The sequence below is a fragment of the Talpa europaea genome (genome assembly GCF_964194135.1).
Source record: "Talpa europaea genome assembly, chromosome: 15".
Taxonomy (NCBI): domain Eukaryota; kingdom Metazoa; phylum Chordata; class Mammalia; order Eulipotyphla; family Talpidae; genus Talpa; species Talpa europaea.
This window is the reverse complement of record NC_140083.1, coordinates 45398049-45418472: the sequence shown is the minus strand read 5'-3', so window position 1 is coordinate 45418472 and position 20424 is coordinate 45398049. Positions and strand designations below refer to the sequence as shown.

General features: G+C 38.1%; 1 protein-coding gene across 2 annotated transcripts in view; it reads left to right on the top strand.

The window, feature by feature from the left end:
• The window catches only part of PDZRN4 (PDZ domain containing ring finger 4), a gene marked incomplete at both ends in the record, with an annotated part of 382893 nt that extends 362750 nt beyond the window's left edge, over positions 1 to 20143 (top strand). For both annotated transcript variants that reach the window (XM_084255237.1, XM_084255238.1), the window contains 4 exons: positions 3533 to 3595; positions 11009 to 11110; positions 15049 to 15165; positions 18620 to 20143. In XM_084255237.1, coding sequence (XP_084111363.1) covers positions 3533 to 3595; positions 11009 to 11110; positions 15049 to 15165; positions 18620 to 20143 — 1806 coding nt within the window. The remainder of the gene's footprint in view (positions 1 to 3532; positions 3596 to 11008; positions 11111 to 15048; positions 15166 to 18619) is intronic.
• Positions 20144 to 20424: the final 281 nt, after the last annotated feature.

Sequence of the window (20424 nt, the reverse complement as noted above, 5' to 3'; positions counted from 1 at the left end):
GAGTAAATGCAGGTGGGAACCCAGTGGACTATAGGGGAGGACTTTAGGCACCTTTGTGGTGGGTGTGGTTTGATGACATACATTTGAAGAAGTGTGAACCTTTACTGTGAATCATATTATGTTGCAAACCAGTGTTAGTTCAATAAGAAAAAAAAAACATAAAATTTAAGAAAAACATTTCTCTCTATATCTACTGGTCTTCTGGATCTCCTCTTTTTTGAATATCCTCTTCTGATTTGCTGCTTATTGCCAAATGTATGATGTTCAAATATTTTCTTCCATTTGATAGGGTTTTTTGTTTTGTTCTAATGGTAGTTTCTTTTGCTGTGTAAAAGCTTTTTAGCTTGATGTCATCCCATCCTTATTTTTTTCTTTCCCTTCCCTGAACCCCCAAAGACCTCATGGAAGCTAATGTCATTAATTGTTATGCTTGTTTTTTCTTTGCATTCTATTGTGTCAGTCTTTAATCTACTCTGAGTTAATTTTTGTGTATGGTGTGAGAGAGTCAACTAGTTTCATTATTTTACATGTAGCTGTTCAGTTTTCACAACACCATTTGTTGAAGAGGCTTTTCTGTCTCCATTGTATACTCTTGGCTCCTTAATCATAAATTGTCCATTTTCATGCAGATTTATTTATAGGCTTTCAATTTTATTCAATTGATCTATATGTCTATTTTTAGTCTGGTTCCTGACTGTTTTTATTACTATAGTTTTGTATTTTAGATTGAAGTCTGGGAATATGATGCTGCCATTCTTTTTAGTCATAATTTCTTTGGCTACTCAGAGTGTTTTGTAATTCCATGTAAGTTTCAATAATGTTTGCTCTATTTCTTTGAAGAATGCCATTGAAACTTTGATAGAGATTGCATTGAATGTATATATGACTTTGGGTAAGTGGCCATTTTGTTCTTGATTTTAAGAGGAAAGCTTTCAACTTTTCATCAGTTAGTATTATATTACCTGCAGGTTTGGGAAATATGAACTTAATTACTTTGAGGTAGGTTCCTTCTATTCCCAACTTGCTCAAAGTTTTGTTTTGTTTTTAAAGATTTATTTCTTCATGGGGGGTGAGAGTATCCACCAGAGACAGAGTGGGGAACAGAACAGGTGGATCTACTGAAATACACTGCTGAGGGGAGCAGTGGGCGAGTCAGGAGAGGTCTGCTGTGCCATGTGGGTTGCACCCTGGCCAGGGATCGAACTCGTGCTACAGAGGCTGCAGATTGCCTCACAGTGCGGTGCCTAACCCCTTGTACCACCAGGAAGGCCCTTGCTCAGAGCTTTTATCATAAATCGGTGCTAATCTTGTGATATGTGCTGTCTGTATCCGTTGATATTATCAAGGAATTTCAATCTTTTCTTTTGTTGACGTAATCGATTACATTAATTGATTTGTGTATATTTAACTATCATTGCACTCGTGGGATAAATTCTACTTGTTCATGATTGTATAATTCTTGTAATTTATTATTGAATTTGGTTTGCTAAGGGTTTCATCAGGGTATTCGTCTGTTCCTGGTTCGGGCATCATAAAATGTATTAGGGAGCATTCCTTCTTCTCTTATTTTTAAATAATGGGCAAGATGAGCACAAGTTATTTAAGGCTTGATAAAATTTGTTTGAAAATTTATCTAGTGCTGTGCTTTTGTCTGAATATAGTTTTTTAATTATTCTTTGAATTTCCATGATTGTAATCAGTTTATTTGCCTCTTCTGTTACTTCCTGAATTGGTCTTGATAAACTATATCGTTTTAAAATTTTGTCTATTTCTTCAAGCTTACTGAATTTATTAGGTTGGCATTATTCCCAGTAATCTCGTATGTTCATTTTTATTTCTGTGTAATTTGTGGTGATTTTTAATCTTTCATTTTAAATTCTGTTTAACCTAGCTAAAATTTCCTGTACTTTATTTATTTTCTTGAAAAACCAATTCTAAGTTTCACTGATTGTTTGTATAGTCTTTTTGATTTCTATTTCATTTATCTTCATTCTTACTTTAATCGTTTCCTTTCTTCTACTATGTTTAGGTCTTGTTTGTTCCTCTTTTTCTAGTTGCTTTAGGTTTAATGTTACTTTGATAATGGTTCTAAAATGAAAATTTGTATCATGAGTAGCTTCTAAATGGGATGCAATTGATTAGTCAACCATTGAGTTGTTCTAGTAAGTTTCTGTTCACTATTTTAAATGTCAGCTTTAGAACTTTTCTTTTCCTGGATGGTAAGGAAGTCATACAAACAGAGAATATATATTTGGAAGGAACCTTTTCTTCATACCTCTTGTTATTATAGTGTCATTTGTTCTTTATTTACCAATTAAAATGTATTTAGTAGATGGTATAACCCAGTAACAAGGTAATTTCTAACATATAGAATAAATAGATCAACCTCATGCTACACTTGAAATACTTTGCTTGAAAATAAACCTTTTATGGAATTAGCTCAAATAAAAGGTTCAAAGCCATCATGTGAAATGTGATAGTTGGAATTACCTCCAATGAACTACAAGTCACCACTCAAGATTGGCCTATTATAATGTTGATGAAGTCTTAGTAGGGCCTTAAACATGTTTTTATTCTGAAATAATGTATAACTAATATAATTAACCCTACAAATGAATTAGTGCCAGCTTGTTTTTTTCATTTTTTGAGCAAAATGGATTATAAACCTCTTTGTAAAACAATGTTCCTAAGAGACAGAAATCCTTTTAATAATTATTGGACTTAGAGTATAGCTATCAGCTTTTCTCAGACAGGGTGAGAATTAAAAGTAACCCTAGTAGAAAGTAAAGTTACTGGGTCCAGAAAATCCTAATATTAGCATCAACTGAATATGGTACTAGCCAAAGACCGTATCTGACAGTTGGGATACAGAAATGAGTAGAGGGAAATAAGAAGAAGAAGAGATGAAAATTTAAAATAAGGAAAGAAAGACAGGGTCAGGGAGCAAGAAAGAGGAAAATGGTCTTCAACTTCTGCCATAGTTCTCTTTACCTCTATTGTTACTAATTTTAAAATAGTTCATTTACATGTTCAGAATCAGAGATTTTTGTTTTGTTTTGTTTTGTTTTAATAGAGGCATGTTTTATTTATTTATTTATTTGTTTGTTTCTTTGTTTTGTTTATTCATGCACTGGGTACAGTCAGAAGCACGGGAGGGTGAGAGAATTCACCAGAGCCAGAGAGGGGAGCAGAGTGCAGGCAGAAGGACCGAAGTACACTGCTGAGGGGAGCAGCGAGCGGCAGGAGAGGTCTGCGCGCTATGTGGGACCCTCCTCCTCCGGTGGCCGGGGAGCAGCCAGGGATCCAACTGGCGCCGCAGAGGCCGCGGGCAGCTTCGCAATCCAGTGCTCAACCGCTGTGCCACCAGGGAGGCCCAGAATCAAAGATTTTTGACAGAAAAATATTTACATCTAATCTATAAAGAAATAGACTATTGAGTCATGTTTTTAAAAATTTTTTTTTAAACTGCATTTGTAAATTCTTGGGGGGATTTTGAACACCCAGTGGTAGACGTGAGTCCTCTTTGTTACAGGTTGACCCAAACAGCATTGCTGCAAGAGATGGCCGAATTCGAGAAGGGGATCGTATTCTGCAAGTATGTACTGTGTATTTTCTTTAGTTTTCTATTCTCTATCCAACAGTTTTGTTTTTATTTTGTTTCATGTAAAATGTTAGGGAAAAAATGCCTTTGCTTTTAATAATAACATCAACACAACAAAAAACTATCATTTAAACCTTGTTACAAATTGAGTGATGTCATTTATTAAGAATTTTTAGCTAATAATTAGTGATTAAAACTTAATCTCTATACTCATGTAACTTGACTTCAACTTTCAGCTCCACCTCTTACTTAAGTACATTAGTTAACCTTTCACTGTAAGACTGCTTCCTCGGCTTAAACAGTGATAATAATAATAAAACATTATTGCAAAGGTCAGGTCTGGTTTTGTGTTTGATATGCTTAGTGCACAGTAAGTAATAACATTAACTGCTGATATCATAGCAGTAGTAGTAGTTATTGCTGCATTTCCCCCCCCCCAAAAAAAAATAAGTAAACCTAGATCCTAATGTTCCATTACTATATGAAAGTCTAGAAGTTTGGAAAGTTTTAATTATTTGCAAAGGAATTGCTGAGACTAGATGGAAAATGTGTGCCTTCCTCTCCATGTGGAAATATGAAGGCAAAGACTAAGTTTTGGTTTAATGAGAGATGGTATGCAGATTCCTAGGGGAAGGTATGGAACTGGAAGGAATCCAGATCAATTCAGAAATAAATCTGAAAATCAAAGTTTCTACCCTAAACCTACCTTCAGCCACCCTGTGGCTTGTGAGTCATTCCCTATAAAGAATGGATGCAGGGAGACACACAGCACCCAGCTCGTAGGTCCTGATTAACCTAGAACAAGAACAGAGGACCTTCAGCTCTGTGTTTAGTGCAGATCTCAACAACAACACCGGGAGGAAGACTTGAAAGGTAAATTGAGGAAGTTACAAATTGAAAAAACATTCCACAAAACTTTGCATCTCTGTGACACCTATAGTTCCCACCATTCTTATTAGATATGAACCCCTGAAGGAACTGTCTTTGAATTGAACATGAATAGATTCAATACTGTGCCTAGAACAATTAAGACACAATATGGTGTTGGAGGGGAAGGTGCACCATGACACCTTGGGTGATTGCCTGAGGGTGACCCTGCCAGCTTTCTAATAACCTTTTCTTTCAAGGGTGAGCCTCACTAAATCACAACTCTTCTTCCTGCCTCCCCTTTCCTTTCCCCAGCGAGATTCCACAGATCTCCTTTTTCATCAGGGGCCCTCTGCTAAGGTTCCAATTAGGAAAGAATACAAAGTATGACTAAAGGTCATTCACCCTCCCACAAGTTTTCAGAAAACTTCAAGCACATGTGATTTCAACTTGAGTGAACTCCCTGGGTGGTGGCCTGAAGTTAGACAAAATGGAATGTGTCTGTCAGTGGCTATGTAAGAGGAAGGAAAATGAATTTGAAAATCAAGACTTAATCTTGTTTCCTACCCTGTTTCAATGACTTTCTCAATCACACATGAATGAATGAATGAATGAATGAATGAATGAATGAATGAATGAAACAGACACTCCATGGGAAAGTGATAGGACAGATAAATTAAAACTGCAGTAGACCCTTCCTGACACAACTTCATTAAGAAAACAGTATCATTGGGCCTCCCCTGGCGGCGCAGCAATTGAGCTCTGGGCTGTGAACCTGCCCGCAGCCTCTGCAGCGCCGGCTTGATCCCCAGCCACCGGCGAGGGTTCAAAAAAAAAAAAAAAGAAAACGGTATTATTTTAGTGCATCATCCAGATAATGAGAGCTTCAAAGTGTTTTCTTCTTTGTTTTATTTGGAATGATTTTAAGTCTATTGTTCACTTTGTTAATATCTCCAGTTAAATACACTCAAAAGAATGGAACCAGGGACACTCCTGGATGTTCAGAGTCCTGTAATGCCCAGCAATCATTACCCAATGCTGAGAAAAACACTCGCTGGCTTAAAAGTCTGGTAGATGCAGTGTCACCACATTAAATTACCCTCCTTGGCTACATATTTAATGTTGGGTCATATTTCAGTTGACACTTCTCACCACCACTTGCCACACCCTACAGCCTTGCTATCTCCCTTCCTAGTTTGCTGTAAATCACTTTCCCTTAGTTAGATACACAACACAATTACTAAAATCACTTCTACAGGCTCTGTGGCTACTGTTGGAAAGAAATAATGTACCTTTGTTCCCATATCCATCTACAATACGCTTTGATACTTTTTTACTCTTGGTTTTATTGTGAGCAGTAAAGTTTTCAGATAAACTATTTACTGGACTATCAGGCATTCATTAGTGGAGTTGGTTCATTGAAGAAACAGCAGCAGGCTTGATGAAGTGCCGTTGTCTCCCTGATTACTTTATATTCAGTGACAAATATGTCACACTTAATGAATAAATACATGTCATATTAAAAAGCCTAGAATTCAATTCAATCTGCCCACACAGGATACAAAGAGTCTTAAGGGTGATGGTGAAATTATATTAAATAAAACTGTGACAAAATTGGATCCATAGACAAATAGCTCCCATATGGCTGATGGGGAGATTACTGGATACCCTGCAATGAACAATTAATGACTCCTTTCCCAAAGAGATGAGAATGGAAGAAAGAAAAGATTTACTTCTTATCCTCCAAGTTTCCTGGCTGGCTTTTATTTAAATGAATCTCTTTAGAGCAACTGTGATTTTAATTTCATGTTCATGATGACCTACCTAAGTGGAGAATTTCTGTGGTTCTGTCCTCAATTGTATAGCTAAAATTTGGCAAGTGTAGTGGACTACAGTTTTGTGAGATGACCTCACCTAATGAACACACACACACACACAAACACAGAGAACTTACTAAGTATTGACATAAGGTAAGAATAATGCAGAAGGGAAACCATGAACTAATATATTCTAGTTCTCATGCATTCTTTTCTCTGCAAGTGCTTGATAGTCCCTCTCTTGTGCTATTTCCACAAACTTGTATATCAAATGTGTCCCCAGGAATTAATATGAGGAAAACCAAAGGGCTGAATAAAGACAAGTTTCTGAGCCAGGGAGGGAGGATTAAAGTCCAAGTTCAGGATTGACTTTCCAAAAGAATACTATATTTTTGTTTCTTCCTGAGAATAGTAAGGCTGTAATATTCCACGTGAGTCACCTAATCTTATGTTGGAAAAAAAAATCACTGAGTAAGAGTCAGTCTTGCCCCTAAAGATGGCTCCATGAGAAAACCCTCAAAACCTTCAACAATGGAACAATATGACTTCTAATGAGCTTTCTCTGCTTCCTGTGCTAAATAAACACTGGCGCCCAGCAGTTCTTTTTTTTTTTTTAAATATATATTTTTTTAATTTTAATTAATTAATTTGTTTATACAAGCACTGGGTACAGTCAGAAGCGCGAGAGGGTGAGAGAATTCACTAGAGCCAGAGCGGGGAGCAGAGCAGGCAGAAGGACCGAAGTACACTGCTGAGGGGAGCAGCGGGCGGCAGGAGAGGTCTGCGCGCCATGTGGGACCCTCCTCCGGTGGCCGGGGAGCAGCCGGGGATCAAACCAGCGCTGCAGAGGCTGAGGGCAGCTTCGCAACCCAGCGCTCAACCGCTGCGCCACCGGGAGGCCCTGGCGCCCAGCAGTTCTTCATACTCTTCCCTTCTTCTCTTTGGAGACCTATTTCCCCCTATTTCTGTTTCTTCTGTCTCTCTGTACTCCCTTCACTTTCTTTTCCTATTAAAATATGAACAAAAATAAATCATTTCTCTTTTACTTTAGGTTCCTGAGCTTTCAAATACAATTTTTTTGGTTGGATGCCCAGAATTTTATTTGCCCACCTTGTTCTAGTACACTAATATAGAGTACATCATATACTCATAAAGCATAGACAATGTAGTATTTAGTATGCACTAAAAATGGGTATATTTAAACAAAAACCTATATTAGACCATCTGTACACTTGTAGGGTTTTGTACACACAAACATCCACACGTTCATATGACATTGAGCCTAAAGTGAGATTTTGACTGATTTATCTTGGTAATTGCCACAAATCTCTTCAAGACAAGACAATATCTGCATTGAAACTAGTATCTACATGTAGCCAGATATATTTTCCAGCAAGTTTTTTCCTCGTATATAACAAAACTCCTATATAACAAACTTCCTCTTATATAACTTAACTTATATGTCTCTGTCCTGGTTCTCTTTCTCAATCTTTTCTTAAAAGGAAGTCTTGCATTAAATCACAGTGGCATGTCAACTTGCCTGACTTTTCTCCTTGAGTCCTTCTTCTGGCGTTCTGAAGCATAGCAAGTTGCTTTACCATAAGCAATCCTATAACTATGAGCCTCATCCTTCAGGGGGAGAAAAAGCTAGCAAAGGTTGAAAGTGCTCTCTGATTCCATTCCTCAAATCATTTCCTCCCTTGGGAGAGTAAAAACCATGACTGCATTTCTTACCCCCAAACCACTTTAGGTATCAAGTAAATATCCTGAATTTTAGAGCAGGAGTTTATCAACCAGTTGGGTAAAGTGGCTTTTATTTTGAACAAGAAATAGTAGTTGCATTTTAATGTCAGATTTCTTATGCAAATGTGTTTTTTTTAAAGATTTTATTTTTATTTATGCATACACAAACTGGGGTGTAGGTCAGAGGTGCAGGGAGTGAGAGGAGTCATCAGAGACAGAGCAGGGAACAGAGCAGGCAGATCAACTGAAATCACTGCTAAGGGGAGCCTGCGGTGCCCTGTGTGGGTCAGCTTGCTGGTGGGGGAATCAAACTCATGCCACAGTGACTGCCATAGCTTGATAGCACTGAGACTTTAACCCCTGCACCACCAAGGAGGCCCACAAATGTGTTTCTTTCCATGTGATCCTGAATCTAAAAGTGTTTCTCGACCATCTGATTTGTCCCCCAAATACCAGGGTTGGAAACCATAGCTCTGTTCATGATGTGGTCACAGAGGACAGAGATGGGCACCAACTGGAAGGGGCTGAATATCAGATAGCCATATTGTCTGTCCATGGCCACCTAAGTGTTAAAAATACATATGAGATGGTAGCTTCTGTTACTTTTTAATTTTTTATTTTATTTTTTAAGGTAACATTCATTTGCAACACTAAATCAAGTCTTTACTGGCCATGGAAATATGAAAAATTATGATAACAAGGGCACTATTATCATGCAGAGTAATTCACCCCAACCTTGGACATTTGCTTTATATTGGCACTTAGTTAAACCCATTACTGATACTATTCATTTCGTCTTTATTTTAAAACAGGCCTCTGCACTTTTATATAGGAAATATAATAGTACATTAAAGTAACATGAAGAGTATGTAGATGATGAAAGAGAAATTTAGATGAAGAATTTAGAATTATGTATATAGTATACTCCATTGGAAACCAGAAGAAAAGTGAAAATTGTCAAATGGAAAAGGTGATAAACTATGAAATTTAAACTCAATCACTTTGGAATCAAATCATCCTATAGTAAAAGATAATTAGTTCTATATTCAATAGACAACTAGACATATTGAAATATACTACTAAGACACTAATAAATAGGCGTAAGCCCTCAAAGCAATTTTCAAATCATGATTTTCAAACTACACTTTATTGAGGGTAGGGATGGTGTCATGGAAACCATCACTGCCAGTTTATCTTTATTTGAGAAAAAAAAGGCTTATATTTTGCATAGAAATAGATTTTCAGGTAGATATATATTTACAAAAATTCACAATATAGTCTTTTCCAATAATTCATTCCCATTTTGAATCATAACCTCTTTTTGCTAATTTAATAAATTTATTTGTGAGCTGCAAAAAGACAGGCAAACAGATAAAAGCTCAATTTCCTGTCTACATATGCAAGTGAAAAACTAAGGTGATGTTCATCTGCTTTTTGTGTGTAATAAATTTAATAGGAGTTTAGAAATACAGAGAATTTATTGTGGCCCAAAGTTGATATTCCTGGGTTTAAGATAATCACATCTATCTTCAAGTTTCAGCCAGAATCCCAGAGCCCCACAAGTGGAAAAACTTAGCTGTCCACTTCATGCTTTTAAGCAGAAATACTCAGTGAAAGATGTTAGGTTAATTATTGAAAAAAACCTATGTATGCAGCCACGTTTTCTATTAAGTTATTGAAATACTTAATACTTATTTTAGAATTACTTGACCTCTTTAAAATTTCTGTATATTTTGATTATATGTAATAGATCAATAATCTCATCTCTATAGATTTGGGCCATCAATCAATCAAAAAATTATCTGAAAAAAAGTTGTGCTAGCTAAGGTTTAAACACATTTTAACATGGAAATGCAATTTAAAAGGCAAACTTTAGCAACTATATTTGTCTTAACTTAAAAAAGAACTTTAAAAATAAACAAAATGTTTTTCTTTTTGTTGTTGTTTGCATATAAGATCTGGGATACAGGCCAGAGGTGCAGGGTGTGAGAAGATTCACCAGAGACAGAGTGGGGAGCAGAATAGGTGGATCAACTGAAATACACTGCTGAGGGGAGCAGAGGGTGAGACAGGAGAGGTCTGCTGTGCCACGTGGGTCAGCTCCCTGGACAGATATTGAGCTCAGATCATGGTGGTAATAGTGCTGAGACTTAACCCCTAGGCCACCAGGAAGGCCCCGCAAGATATATTTCAAATGCCATTGGCATCTTTTCCTTTTAATCAAAAAAAGTTTGCTCAAGTTTGGTTTCTTTAACCAAACATTCTTATAAAAAATATTAATCTTATTTTTTCTTAATTTTAGATATATATTTTAATCAGGAACCTTAAGCTATTCCATTAGTTTTGTTGTTTTAGGACATGGATACATATTACAAAAGAACTGAAATATTGATGAGGCCATGCCTGATGCATACCCTTCCTTCTTTTCATTAAACACTGAAAGATACCCTGAGAGTGACTTGGGACAACCGAGTCAGACCCACACAGGGATATGAGATGATTAAATGAAAATGCAATCAGCAGTGGCCTGGGAGCACTGCCTGGTTAGAGATAACTGCAGCTCTCTAATTGGCTCCCAGCAAGCACACAGGATAACGGATTTCAGTTGTGGGATTGCCGGTCTGCTTGCCCCAGCACTATTATCTCAGAGTGACACTTCCATTACTCTGAGCGGAGAAAGATGAACATCACCTGTCAGGGACTGGTTAATTGTATTGCTAGATGTATGTTGCCAGGGCGCAGGTTGGACATTTATGAACATAACTGCTTCCTCTGATGTCCGCCATCCTTCAGAGATCGATGTGGCTCTTACAGTAAGCGCGTAATTGAGTGAAGGCACTTACCACGAGGGGCTGAAGATGAGCCCATTGTGTGAGCTTCATTGTCCATACATTTACCATAAATGAGCTGATATTTGCCATTTATTGTGTGCAGCATTGTGGAAATGGAAACTAATGTGCCACTTTCATTTGTTTTCTAGATAAATGGGGAAGATGTCCAGAATCGAGAAGAAGCAGTGGCATTGCTGTCTAGTGATGAGTGCAAAAGGATTGTGCTGTTGGTTGCGAGGCCAGAGATCCAGGTGAGAACATGGCTCAGAAGGCTGGAGATGGAATTTTATATTCACTCCCTGCCAATCCAGAGCAAACCGGTGCCGTGGATATTTGTAAAACCAAGCATACAAGGCTATAATGAGTGATCTTTCCTAACTTACCTGCCTTTCAAAGACTATTATGAACTTAGAGACTCCCTTATCTTGCTCCACAGAATGGCAGCTAAACATCTTCTTTTTTCAAAAAGCACACAAAATTGAATCATTATTCTCTCCTTCCACTTGCCAGTTATTTAAATGAGTTCATAAATAAAAATGGCTAATTGTACGTGATTTTTAATTCTGTATAGGTTCTGACTTCAGGTTTCCATCTAAAAATACTTAATTGGCACATTAAGGTATCTTGAAAAAAATCTCTAATGAGACAAACATTAGCATATCCAGCTATCGACTTAAACCTTTTCATAATAACTTTGTCAAATAAAGCACTGTGTGGCATGGCGAGATTCCAGGTATAATAAATGAATTTTTTCCAAGTTTAGAGTGACTAAAACATCTGTCTGGCCAAAAAACAAACTGATAGCTTCTAAGGGGATTTTTTTAATATCTTTACAGAGGGAGATGTCATGAAATTAAAGGAAAGGTAATGGTGGAAGAAAAGCACTATTGGTATTTCCTTTTATATCATTTTTGATACCCCACCACAATGCAGAAAGGACACAGTATTGTCACCCTTCTATCCATCTGTCCATAGTTTGAGTGAAGTTGGTTATATCACCATTTGTCTCCCAGGTTATTAATCTGATATTTTTCAGGCTCAGTAACAACATACTATCTATAAATTACATTGAGTAAGTGTATTTTGGTGTCAGACTGAATCCTGACTTGAATATAGTGGTTATAAAAGATCACCCTTTCTGTGTATATTTTCTTTATGCCCGTGACCATTCTAAATGGTTCCCATAAAGCCTGCCATAACCCTGGGCAGAGAAAAGTTATACACCTGAGTTCTTAAAAGCAGGTTAGGGAGCTTATACAATGAGCTGATGTGAATTTTTAAAATATGCATAAAATTTCATCAATTACCTACTAATTTTGCAAACAAGTGTATCTCATTGATCCCATTTTTTGAAAAAGATCAGAAAAAAATAGTTCAATGTGTTTCAGAAATTCAAAACTAGGTAGTCCTCCCTGTTGTACAAAAGATATTTTATTTTGATGTTAGAATATAGTTCCCCTGCCCTTTTCATGTAACTGTTGGACAACCCCATCAATTTAGAATTAAAGCATTTTCTTAAACTGTGTCACAGAGTAGCTATAATGAACTGAGGAAGAATAGAAATTAATGGCCTAAGACCAGATCTTATTAATCTTTGATGGAATACATATGCTTGATGGAATCAGTGACATTTTTGCATCTGACTACATTTTACTGACCCCAAAGAATCAATGTTGGAGGATGAATTTTCAGGCAAGACTTCCTTCCACAGTTGATAAAAGATGGTTGTCTGACTGAGATACTGTCCTGTCTGTCAAAATCAGAATCTCCTCTGGCCCCTTGCTCCTGCAGAAAGCCTTTGTGACACTGCAAGGAGGCTAATTGCCTTGAGAAAGTCAGATAAGTAGAAAAAGTAAGGAAAGGAAACGCATTTTAACTTGCTGCTTTAAAATGTAATTTAAGCGGAACCTGCTGTATAGTGGAAGAAAAAGAAAGAGCAAAAATTGCCTTTATATCACCCGTATATTTCCATCAACTTCAACATCTCACTATTGCATTTTTTTGCATGTGTATTTTACTCAGGGAGAATGTGAATGCTTTTTGTGTGCTTTTTCTAGCCTTTCTTATGTTTTAATGTTTCAAAGATTCTGTACATTCTTGGAAATGATCTATAGTTGCTGGGGGCTAGCTTGTGCATCCGTGCGACATTTTAAAATAACTCATTTCTTCCATTCCCTGTCAACTTTTTTTCTTTTCTGCCCATTTTCTCCCTCAGACCATTAAAGAGATTGCTTTTCTTGCCTATTCCCCTTGGGACACTGGGCAGTGAGGGTTCTCAAAAGAACCTGTAGCCAATACTTGTAAGACTGTGCAGGTTGTTTCTTTCTCAAAAATGCCGTGTGTGTGTGTGTGTGTGTGTGTGTGTGTGTGTGTGTGTGTGTGTGTTTGTGCGCGCGCGCATGCCACTGCCACCCAGCCAGAGGCCTGTTAACAAGGAGAGGCCTCCCTTCTCAGCAGGCTGGCTGTGGGGGGAAGGTCTGTCTGCCAGTGTTGGTGAAAGGAAATGAGGGAGGAGACTCGCTCTACACTCACAGTGCTGTTTATCTCCATCCTCTAGTAGAGTCTAATCAAAATAGACGTAAGCTGACTATAAATGGCAACTCTAAAAAGGATGGGATTGGTTAGTAAGAAAAGAATTACTGGGAATCATTAATTAACGTCTGCCTTTTATGCTCCACACCTTCCCCAACCATTTGTTTAAATTTCAAAAGACTCTTTCATCACTCACGATATCTGTGTTAGCAAATATTTTGTGTTGATTTGATTAAAGAAAGGTTCCTCGGTGTACTTTCAAAAAGTAAACTTTCTAACTTGAAATAATTTGGTTTAGTGTCTGGGATTTGCTACTGCATGAAACTTCAAAAGATTAAAGAATGTAAAACTTGGACAGTTAAAATTGGGATGGATTTAAATTTTACTCAGTTATTTTGATAGTTCATCTGCATATCAAAGTCAGAGAACTTGCTCTAGTTATTCAGGTGACATTTAAATGAATAAGAATGAATAAATGCCCCAGCCTTGGGCCCCAGTCAGTTTTTTTAAAAAAAGAAAATTCTGGAGAGCTAGAATAATAGCTCCCTAGAAACCGGTGTTGCCTTCATATTAATGAGTATGCTACATACTTTCTAAATCCCCTTCTGTGCAGATTAATGTTCTTTTAGGTGTCTTTTGGTTTTAAGTTCTAGAAGTTCAGTTACCTTGAAACCTTATTTGCCCATTTGTTCAATGGTGAAAATACCTCAAGCTACTGTTAATGTTGGCTCACTAGTAAATTGTAGTTTCTTTGTAACACAGACTAAAGCTGAACCTTGATAATAATTGAATTAATTTAATCAACACACTCAATTTAAGTAATCCAACACCAAAATCCCACTTTGAGGTAAATTACATTCATCATACTAGCAAGGTAACTCCCATTTTCTACTTCAGCTTGTATGGAGAAGCTGAAGGGATTTTTTTGTTCAGTGTAATTTGTGTAAGCGTCCCACAAGAATGCTTGGGTTCTGCACCCATGAACAAAACCCTGCATGCCTCACCACCCTCACATGCAACATTTAAGGTTCTTCTTGGAATTGGGCCTGAAATATAACCCAGAATGCACATGGTGTAACATTACTTTTTTGAGAATAATAACTTAGAATTTCCCTTTTTTCACATAAAATAACATGTTGGCTGTGATTGTGGCAAGCCGCCATCTTGTTAACTTGGAAACCATCCACTGGGGGAAAAAAAGTGCTAGATAAGGGTTGAGGGGATTAGGGGTGGGGGCACTTTCTGTGTAGTCACATTGGGGGACATTGTCAGGGAAAAAAGCCCAATTGTTTCCTGGCCCTATTAGTACCACTGCAGCTTTTTAATAGTGGGACTGTTGGAGGTAATGAGTGTGACAGCTGTGGATTATGCAGTATGCTTTTCATACATTCTGAAAGACGATAATGTTCTATGCTATGAGATCTTTTCTGTTATGAGAGAAAATCTGTAGCCCTGTTTCAGGAAAGGATAAAAGGCATAAAAGTCTTATTTTTTTATCACCTTTTCTTGCTGCTAAGAGGTGAACTATCAGAGGCTGGTATTCTGAAGAGAATCATTATGATAAAAGGAACTAGTCAGGCATCACCATTTAAGTTTACCTTATTTTAGCATGAGTTCTCACTAGCCTAATAGAATGTACTAATGTGTTATTTTGCAGCTGGATGAAGGCTGGCTGGAAGATGAAAGGAATGAGTTCTTAGAGGAGTTAAACTTGGAGATGCTGGAAGAACAGCATAATGAAGCCACGCAACACACGGCCAAGGAGGTGGAGCAGGTAGGAACAACAACTTGAACTACATCTTTGGAAATATTGCCAGTTCTTTTTCTAATATGTAATCATGAATAGAGTTAAAAAATCAAAGAGTTTGATCACACATCTCTGTCATGACAAGTTTTGAGAGTAAATGATCTTTCAAATGAAGCAGAAGGACTAAACTTTAAAAGTTTAAATTCAAAGTATTTCTGCTTTGAGAAGCTTGGAGATGATTGTCAATCGTGCACTGTAGTATTCAAATGCTGAACTCTGGACTGTTCACCCACTTTCAGAAATTTAATAGCAAAAATGTGGTGTTTCTCCTCTATGCTAGTGGAGACAAACTATAGCTCATGAAGTGACCCTTCCACTTCAGAAAACAATTTTCACTTGTAATTTTTACTCTATCTACTTGAATAGGCAACTATAGAATGAACATGGCAAGATAGAAGCTATCAATCTTATTTGTGGCTCAGGTATCCTGCTTATATCTTGACACCTATGAATTGGAGTAGTTTTCATTGAAATGACTGACATAATTTTGTCTTAGGGTCACAGATTCATACACGAAAAATTATGAGCTCCTAAGATGTATCATCATGAGAATACCAAGGAAAGTGAACAGATTCCCCGCCCTTAATTCATCCACAGTGTGACTATGGCAGACTGAACCTTAGGGGTCTTTCATTCTTCTGGTTATTTTATTTTTGGATAAAAACAAGATCAATGCACCCTAGATTTCTTTTATGTTGAATTCATAGCCGTCATCTGCCTGATACCACGTTATTAGCGCTTATGCTGTCAGCTGACCGATTTGCTTCATTATCATTTTACTTTCACTATTAATTCTTAACATAGCCTAAAGGATTTTTTTAATCTTGACAGATTGAGGAACACGAAACATAAACATTCTATCACTTTACTAAGTTGAATGATGGAACAGTATTGACATGCTAACGTCATGCTGATGTCTCACGGCAGAGATGAGCATGTGCGCACGCAGGCACATGCGCATTTCCATTACTGCAGGTGACTTCCAGAGAGCCCTGTGTGCCGTAACAGATGCTCACGGGCCACTTTGCAACAGTAACTCATGCTCAAAAGTTCTGCTTCTGCTGGGGTGATTGCTCTTCAATACAGGTGGACAGATGGGAATTTTTATGTATGACTTCAACACTAGTCACAAATAAAGATATTCTTTGGTGGCAGATGCTGGTTACATGCAAGAAAGTCCTTGCTCCAGGCTTTTCCTCTCTTAGATACAAAATATGACCTGCTACAGTATTGACAAGAGGATGTGGGAATAAAGAAAGAAGGAAGAAATCCTGTCCAGGGGAAGTGATAGGGTGTCAGGTGCTGCTACTCATCACATGTCACACAAATGCTCGGTCTTTTGAGGAAACGTCGGATGTCCCTGCGGTTAGATTCTCATCCTGTGGAAATTTTTCTTCGCCATGAGACTGAAAAATGATGAGAAGTACAGAAACCTTTAAAAGTCCTTTGCCCTACTAAACAACAATACTACATTAGAAATGTCTTGGTAGAAACATTGCCTGTCACAGCAATAATTCCATGGGGAAATGATAAATGATAGAGTAGCAGTCTATCAACCAAGATTTCCAGATCTGAAAATGGAAAGCTGTTTATTTTCACATGTGGTAATAAACCAAAACAAATAAATTTAATTTTAAAATGCATACACATACTTACAAATGAAAATACAGATCCACATGGACATTTTGTTTTGCATACTGTCCATCCTTGATGCCATGCCTATGTAGCCTCACTCAGCATATAACCTGTGGCTGTCATTTGTACGGTATGTAAAACAAGAAAAAATGATATTAGCCCTCTTGTATTTTTTCCAGTTCATCACTAGATATGAGAAAAATATAAACGCAAATAATATAGTATATAAACCCAAATGCCCAATATCAATCATGCTGTTTGGGTGGTTTCTAATGAAGTGTTGAGAAGTCATCACATTTGATACTATTGTCAGCTTATAGCTAGGGACAGAGGCAGTAAAAGCATTCCGTTGTTAGGTATAGTTATTTATAACATTTTTTTATCAATAAGACTTCAAATCAATCTCAATATGTTTTCAACAATCACATAAATGCTTCAGAGAAAGATTGAGAATCCTAGCATTACATATACACGATCCTATTTTCCCCTCTCTACTTTGTTCCATCATTATTTCTATGGAAAATAATAATTTATCTAAAGACACTCTCTCAGACCTGATTCAGAACACTCTTTATCACCTATATTCAGTCCTTTTTTAACAATAACAGGCCAATGGGCCTCTCTGGTGGCACAAAGGGTTAAGAGGCAACCTATGAAGCTATTCCCAGTGGCTGCAGAACAAATTCCATCCCCGGTTGGCCAGGGAGCTACCCACATGGTGCAGCAGACCTCTTCTGACTTGCCAGCTGCTCCCCTCAGCAGTGTATTTCAGTCCATCTGCCTTTTCTGTTCCCCACTCTGTCTCTGGTGAGTCCTTTCACCTCCCCCCCCACACACACACACCTCTGTCCTGTACTCCAGTTCTTGTATGCATAAATAAATCTTTAAAAAAAAACAATAACAGGCCAAATAATATTTAATTATATAGTTACATCTACTAAAGAAATATATATTTATATATTTATTTCTATCACCTACTATTAGAAACAATATATACACATAAAAAATAGTGAGTAAACTTAGACATAGGGGAATACACTCTGGAAACTGCCTCATTAAGTACTTTATGATGAGTGATGAAGGAAATGGTAATTTTATTCACAGAGAAAGAACTGCTTGTGCATTCTCCTTAAGGCAGTAACAGAAATTATTCTTCATGAAAGTAAAAACTTCCCAGGGAATGAAACTTACATATATGCATGTGAGTGTGAGTTTATGAGATAATCCCATAGCAGGAAGGATCTGGCTTCAGTACTAGTCCATCCTAGATTTTGTGGTATTTGGCTTACTATAATCATTCTATTACTAGATCAGCAATGTTTACTCTGAATTTGAGAAAAATTCATAAAATGTTAATGAAAATGATGCATTTTCTGAAATCCAGGACTCCATATTGCTGAAGACAATTTAGACATCTGTCTTCCTCATGCTTTTGCTTACTGTCACCTCAGAAACTAATAGTCACCTCATTCACACACCTGCACTCCAATTTCCCACAGAAAACAAAAGACAAGAATCCCTTATTTAAATGTGTCCTGTTTTATTTCTCCCCAAGTGGTTATCACAGTCACATTTAGGCTGTTTTTATTTTCTTTATTTCTTTTTGTATCAAAAGCTGCTATGTGTCAATTGCCTTTACTTGTAAAATTGTTATGTATCCTAAAGTGAGAGCTGCTTTCTAGAGACTTTACTTTTGCCAGGAAGCATTGTTTTTTGGACAAGTTTTTCAATGAGTAGTGTTTCTCAAAATAATCAATTTTCTTCTTTCCCCTTTCTCTTTTCTTAGCCAAAAAAACAAGAAGAAGAAGAAGGTACCACAGACACAGCCACATCCTCATCCAATAACCATGAGAAGGACAGTGGTGTTGGGCGCACAGATGAAAGCTTAAGAAACGATGAGAGCTCAGAGCAAGAGAATGCAGCTGAGGACCCCAACAGCACATTTTTGAAGAGCAGGAGAGAACTGGGGCAGAGCCAAGACACGCTGGGAAGCATTGAACTTCAGTGCAACGAGAGCTTCGTGTCTGGTGAATGCCTAGACTCAGACTGCACTGGCCACCCAGACGAGGAGTGCGAAAGATTCCGGCAGCTCTTGGAGCTCAAGTGCAAGATTGGAAATCATGGCGAGTATGACCTGTATTACTCGAGCAGCACAATTGAATGCAATCAGGGGGAACAGGAGGGAGTGGAACATGAGCTGCAGTTGCTTAATGAAGAGCTAAGAAACATTGAACTTGAGTGTCAGAATATCATGCAAGCTCACAGGCTCCAGAAAGTGACAGAGCAGTATGGAGACATCTGGGCGTTGCATGATGAAGGGTTCCGAAATTATAATACCAGCATGGATATGCAAAGGGGGAAACTCGATGACATCATGGAACACCCAGAGAAGTCAGACAAGGACAGCTCTAGTGCTTACAACACAGCTGAAAGCTGCAGAAGCACCCCACTCACTTTGGACCGGTCCCCCGACAGTTCCCTTCCAAGAATGATCAACCTTACCAACAAGAAAAATCTGAGAAGCACAGCTGCAGCCGATCAGTCCTCTTCTGGACAGAGCAGCAAAGACTCCGCCTCCACCAAAGCCAAAACCACCGAACAAGGTTGCATCATGGCGTGCAAGGAGAAGATACTGGAAAGCAAGCTGTCTGATCAGGAGAAGGCAGGCAGCGAACACACCCCTTACCTCTCTCCCTACCACAGCTCCTCCTACAGATTCGCCAACATCCCGGCACACGCCCGCCACTATCAGAGCTACATGCAGCTCATTCAACAGAAATCGGCAGTCGAGTACGCGCAGAGTCAGCTCAGCTTGGTGAGCATGTGCAAGGAGTCCCCTAAGTGCTCGGAGCCAAAGATGGAGTGGAAGGTGAAGATCAGAAGTGATGGTACCCGGTACATCACCAAGAGGCCGGTGCGAGACCGCATTCTGAAGGAGCGTGCCTTAAAGATCAAGGAGGAGCGGAGCGGCATGACCACCGACGACGACACCATGAGTGAAATGAAGATGGGGCGCTACTGGAGCAAAGAAGAGAGGAAGCAACATCTGGTGCGGGCGAAGGAGCAGCGGAGGCGCCGAGAGTTCATGATGCGGAGCCGCCTGGAGTGTCTCAAGGAAAGTCCCCAGAGTGGCAGCGAGGGCAAGAAGGAGATCAACATCCTCGAACTGAGTCACAAGAAGATGATGAAGAAGAGGAACAAGAAAATCTTGGACAACTGGATGACAATCCAAGAACTGATGACGCATGGAGCTAAATCTCCCGATGGCTCGCGGGTTCATAACGCCTTCTTGTCAGTCACCACTGTATGACCGGATGCAAATGATTTTCAGAGGATGCTACCAGTTTGGGTAGAGTATGATTGCCTCGTTAAATGTGGCATTTTTATATATATTTTGTGACTCTTTATAGTTTAAAGTTTTTGTAAGCAAAAATACCTGGTAATTTTTCATTTGTTATTCATATACTGGTACCTTCTTTTTGGCTGAAATCTTCCTTTAACTTGTGATATATTCATATTACTCATTTATATATAAAAAACAAACATAAGAAAAGAAAAAAAAAACTTGAAGGAAAATACTGAGGAGTCAAT